Below are 6,000 nucleotides of genomic sequence, written 5' to 3'. Positions count from 1 at the left end.
TGCCTGTGGGTGGGGCTGGGGAGGTCACGCCCCAGAGTCCTAGAGGTGCCCCTGGCTGTCTGGGGGCTGCAGTCTCCACAGGGTTGGGCCGCCATCAGGAGCTGCCTGCTGCGTCCCTTCCTTGTGGAGACCATCAGCGGAGGGCGTCGTCCAGGGGCAGGCTGCAGGGCATGGATCCCAGACTCATGATGGGCCCTTGCCACAGTTCCTCTAGCTGCAACTCCTCTGGGGGACTGCACCTGTGAAGAGAGAGAGATAGAAGCATCCCACTCGGCCTCTGGATGGGTGGTGGGCCGAGCCAGGGACTTCCTCCAAAAGGGTAGTCTCAGGGGGAGTGGACGAAAGGTATACAGTGGCCATTCCTTCCCTCCCAGTGCGTACAGTGGCCATTGCTCCCTAAGGAGGTGGCAGATGAAGTGCGTACAGTGGCCGTCCTTTCCTTCCTGGTGCATACAGTGGCCGTCACCACGGGGTTCGTCCCAGGAGTGGCTGCAGTCGAAGTGCGTACAGTGGCCATCACTTCCTGCCTGGTGCATACAATGGCCGTCACCGCGGGGCTGCTGGGGGTAACAGCTGAAGGGCATACAGTGGCCGTCCCTTCCTTCCCGGTGCGTACAGTGGCCGTCACCACGGTGCTGCTTGGGACTGTGCTAGGACGAGTCCCACCCCGATCCTGGCTAGGGCTGGCCCAGCTGTGATGTAGTCTCCCGGGACTGCGATCCTGCTGGTGGCCGTGTTGAATGAAAGAGGGGCTCAGGGTCGTGGGGAACCTAAACCCGTCTCACTCGGGCCTTGCTCTCTCCCTATGCGCCTCCCCGTGATCTCCTCCTGGGGTGGGTATTGCGACATCCCTCCCTGGGCTTCCCGTGGGTGTGTGTATTTCATTAACAAAATCATCTGGTGGTGGCAAGATCCAGTATTAGTATATGTTGATTTTATTTAGTCTATGTAGCCTATACCTCCTACGTTTAGTTGTTTGCATTAATGTTATAAAAAAAATTTGGTAACTTTACTGCAAATAAAAAGTCTGGAAGACTACGGACAGCTGATTATATGAAATGAAAGAAATTACTTCCCGTCACATACAGTAATTTAGTTCTAGGTTTTGGCTTCTTCCTACTTCCACGCGATTCTGCCCTTCTCAGGGGTGGACCGTCTGTGGTGGTCATTGAAAGTTATCTAACTTCTCAAGTTTGAAAAACCTCTCGTCAGCTGAAATCGTTTGGAGGTAGCAAGAATAAACTTGCCATGCCTGCAGACCAAGCTTCATCGAGTTGAAGAAAGTAACTGCAGTTTTCTGACTTCGAAAGCTATCTTGCTCATAATACTAAACTAATCTTCGGATAAGCGCAAGTCACTTTAACTGTTTTGTCATACCAGTAACTGTGTTCATTATCCTTGACTGCAGAATATAAAAGTGAAAGGTAGAGCTCCATTTTCTGTGATGGTAGCCCTGCCTTCTCACTCCCCACCATTTTTGTTCAGTAATCGCCTGGATGTGGAGGTTGACGGGAGCCAATTATGGCATTCGGTGGTGTATTACCTCTTTATAGCAAACGAAATGGCACTTGGGCTCTTAGAAGACTATTCAGATCAAGAGAGAAAGTGTTAATTCTTTTAGTAGGGTTGACTTTCTTATTTATATGTATAGGACCGATATTTTTCCTGCCCGATTTGAGGGGCGGACTGAGCACCCGAGTGGACCATGTATACAAAGTGTACAAACAGATGCAGAAAGCTGGGCCAGAGCTCATATTGCCCCCTCCTCCTCCTCAATCTGGGGAGGAAGGAGCCATCAGGAAACACGAAGGGGTGTACCATAATGCAGTGAACCATAATGACATTCACCTCTCGGACGACAAGCAGAGGCTAATGGAAAAAATAAACAATGACGAGGAGATGAGGCACTTAAGAGTGATAGAAAAACCCGTTGTGTTAACTCTAAGCTCCACACCACCAAATAAGGGTAATGTGGTGGTGGGTCAGGTGGACGAGAGTGTTAAAGTGCAAAACCCTAGTGGCGAGGCGCTGGCAGGAAGGCGAGAACCCGAGGGCAAGAATGTGGACAAAGGACCCGTGCCAGTGGTTCAGGGTGGCGAGGATTCGGATCCTGTGGCCAGGCAGCGACGAGAGAAAGTCAAAGAGGTAGGTGGTTAAACTACTAATAGCATGTACCCTGTATAAAATTTAACCACGAGCATGAGCCGGTCAGTTTTCTGTAATTCACATCATTCGATCCTGGAAATCTGACACAACTATGTTAATTTGAAAATATTCCACCATGAATTTGTTTTTTGGAAATAAATATTTAACGTAAAAATCCTTTATTTAAACACAGTACCTCAGATCTCTGCTGACATCTGCCGGTAGCCAGCCATATTTAACGTTCTTAATGCACATTTTTTATGTTTGAAGACTGGCTGTCAAATACAAGTGAGGTTAGGTTTGGTTAAATCATTAGGTTTCCCATTGTTTGACATGAGATACACTGACGCCTCCAATTGGAACGATGGTAAACAGTGTGGCCAGTCGATGAGAGCGTCGGTAAATGTTGCTATGGGAGACCTTCCTGCTTCCTTAACTATCCCAAACTAGGTATATTTTGCACTGGGTAGACCTACTCTCTAAAATGAGTGATTTCTAACAATAATAAATCTCAAATTCATTCAAATCACACTAAAATCAATCAGAAAATAGATTTTTTGTATCAAAATCGAGCGATGTGAACTTCCGAAAATTGACCTATGGGTCCTTATTTCTTTTGAAAATCTTAGAGAGTTCCCACACCTGTGATGCAGTTTTGTACTGCTGTTATGGTAAATAGGTTGGATCTGCTGTACCACTCTTTTCAAAGTTTTTTTTTTTTTCTGTTTTTGGCCATATTTTGGGTGTTTTATTTTTGGTGAAATTGCAGGAGAGCTCCCATGCCTAAAATTTACTGTTTTATTTATTAATTCGGTAATTATGTATGTCAGTGACGTGGTACCTTTACTTGAAGCCCTCCCACGTGACTGGACTCCCGTGTGAGATGCATGCTGATGATTTGGTGTTGATTGCAGGGATTGAAAGGGAGGCGGAGGAAAGATTTAAGAAGTGGAGAGTTGGTACGGGGCACAATGCCTTAAGAGTAAATGTAGATAAAACAAATGTGATGGTATCTAGAGCTGGTGGCGGTACTGTCAAAGAAGAGGGAGAGCGGCCATGTGCAATTTGCCACAAGGGCGTGGGAAGTAATTCCATCTTGTGTAGTGTCTGTGATAAGTGGGTGCATAAGAGATGAAGTGGTATTAGAGGAAGACTCTGAGATAATGCTGATTTCATTGTGGTGTGTCAAGGAGAGGAGGTGGAGATTGTCATGCATGAAAGGATTGATCTTGCTGGTGAGTCTCTTGAGTGTGTGGAAGAGTTTTGTTATTTGGGAGACATGTTATGTGCAGTAGGTGTAGCTGGAGCTAGCTCTGTGGCTAGAGTGAGGAGTGGCTGGAATACATTCAGGGAGATGTTGCCTCTCCTGACGTTGAAAGGGCTCTCCCTCTGTGCTAAGAGATCTTCATATGCAGCATGTGTTAGGAGTGTAGTGCTGTATGGTATTGAGACTTGGACAGTAAAGGAGGAGGATAGCCTATTTGCAGACTCATATGTACATAAATGACAGTGATTAGGTGGATGTGCAGTGCATCCCTGAGTGTTAGGCCTGGGGGGCTGGGTTTACGATGGAAGATTTTAGGGGTAGGATGGGACTGGAGTGTATTGGTGTTGTGATGAGGAGAGGTAGATTGAGGTGGTTTGGGCATATGGAGAGGATGGGGGATGATAATTGGGTGCAGAAAATGAGAAGTGTTAATATTAGGGGTAGGGTTGCGAGAGGTAGACCAAAAAAGACCTGGGATGAGGTCATTGATTGTGACCTCAGAGGTAAGGGACTGAATAGGGAAGCTGCCAGAGATCAAGCAGCATGGAAAGCTGCCATTTAGTGACCACAGGTGATGCATGGAAGCATTTTGGAGCCATCAAAAATGAATGATGATGATGCCGGTGCATAATGGTGGACCTATTAAATTATGGACCTATACCAAAATTAATTTAGTTTTCCATTTGGCATGCCTGATTGTTACTGTTGGTTAGATTGGGTAAGGTTATGTTTGTTAAAGTAAGGTGTGTCATTGTTACTGTTGGTTAGGTTAGGTTAGTTTGGACAAGATTATACTGTACTTAGTCAGGTAAGGTTATTTTTGGCTAGGTTTTTGTTGGGTTAGATTAGGTTAGGTAAGGATAAATTATGAATATGTACCATAATGATAGACTAGCTAACACAACTGCAATAACAAAGTTCTGTTTATTTGAGTATGTTTCACAATAGAAAGTTAGTCAAAATATGCTTGAGAGACAGACTCAAGTGAGTCAGAATAAACACTGATAAAAGGAATGGAAAACCAAATCAGCTGTAAAAATCTTTACCTCCATAGGATTTATTACAAAAATATGGAAAACAACCCGGAAGAGGTGGCAACAGATTTGTAAGGTACCGGTACCGTATGGTATTTCTGCTGCTTAAACTAAGACATATGCTTACCCATGACAATTCCCCGTCACAATCACAGCAAAACAGGACAGCTCATTGGTCAGGACTGTTAGTCCTTTGAATGAATGGAGAGATGAAGTGATTATGTCATGTTGCCATTGCAACGATATTCTGGTTCTAAAGAAGCGTCCAACATTGCAACTTATGCAGTACAATATTGACTTATATTACAATATGCAAGTACACTCAAACCTCGATTTAAGGGACTAATTGAGGAATCAACTTGTCCCTTACTTGAAAATGTCCATTGTTTTACCACATATAAAGACAATCTTATTACAAAATGCAATTATTGTTTCAGTCTTACTTATTAACCCGCCCCGTCCCGACCACTTTTTGACCACTGGTACCCCCCAATCCCGACCATTTTTCGACCCTTTTTTTTTTTTTGCTAAAACTTTCGCTTTTGGTGAGAAACATCGAAAATTCATAGAGAAATCGCTCACCTGAGGTTTAAAATACTCATTACAGGTAGGAGAGCCTCCTTACTTTACTGGGTTTTCTATCAGGCTGGCACCAAAGAAAACGAGTTCTATGGGAGGATAACTATTTCACACCACTCATAAACGGTATTTATATATTTACTGTTACGAATTTATATGTAGTACAAGAGTATATTGGTTTTCAAGCAGTAATATAGGCATTATAAGCATTGTTTCACTCACTAATACCTGACCTTTTTTGCCACATTACCTGATCATCATTTCTAACTGTTTCTTCCTCTAATGCTATGTAAAGTTTGTCCTCCACATTGTCATTGATTGGGGAATCACTCTGGCCCTGAATTTCGTACCGTGGCATGACATGGCTATACTGGCCAGGTCACTGATAACAGGTGAATTGCTGAGAAAAGGGCATGCAGGGGGGGGGAGGAGGTCATGCTGGGTAAGGCATTGTCTCTGCCTGGCATCTTGTTGAGGAAGGTGTCCCGTGTATACGTACCAAAAATGACTCGCGAAAATTGAAAATTGTGGAAATTATGAACCTTGCAATTGCAGGACGTTGAAGTACGTCCTCGGGATTAGCTGTGACAAAACGTGAGGACGTGGAAGTACGTCCTCGGGACGGCGCGGGTTAATATGATTATGAATATTATTTTACGGGTAGGCCTACCGTATAAAAAAACATATTAATATGTATAACCTAGATGTTACATATCATTTTTGAATGGTCCTGTCCATTTGTCAGGTAGAATATGGAGTCCCTTAAATCTGAAATCCCTTAAATTGAGGTTTGAGTGTACTGTATGACCATCATCCACCCACTTGATGTAGTGCTGCCTACTTCTTCCTTCATCGTTATCATTCTGTGTCTGCCCTCCTCTCTTCCTGTTTCTCCCATCTTTCCTGTCATTTTTTTATTACTCTCCTAACTTTTCAGGTAGGCTAGCCTAGTTAGCTTTACAGTGAGTGACGAGC

At 44.2% G+C, this 6,000-nt stretch overlaps 1 protein-coding gene across 1 annotated transcript in view; it reads left to right on the top strand.

The window, feature by feature from the left end:
- Positions 1–1,521: 1,521 nt before the first annotated feature.
- Positions 1,522–6,000, top strand: part of alpha-Man-Ia (alpha-Mannosidase class I a) — a 217,792-nt gene continuing 213,313 nt past the window's right edge. The window contains exon 1 of the mRNA XM_080282748.1: positions 1,522–2,145. Coding sequence (XP_080138874.1) covers positions 1,522–2,145 — 624 coding nt within the window. The remainder of the gene's footprint in view (positions 2,146–6,000) is intronic.

This window comes from Coenobita brevimanus, chromosome 94 (genome assembly GCF_032717465.1).
Source record: "Coenobita brevimanus isolate Jiangsu-jjx chromosome 94, ASM3271746v2, whole genome shotgun sequence".
Classification (NCBI taxonomy): domain Eukaryota; kingdom Metazoa; phylum Arthropoda; class Malacostraca; order Decapoda; family Coenobitidae; genus Coenobita; species Coenobita brevimanus.
The sequence above is the reverse complement of the archived record's forward strand: the minus strand, read 5'-3'. Positions and strand labels throughout refer to the sequence as shown.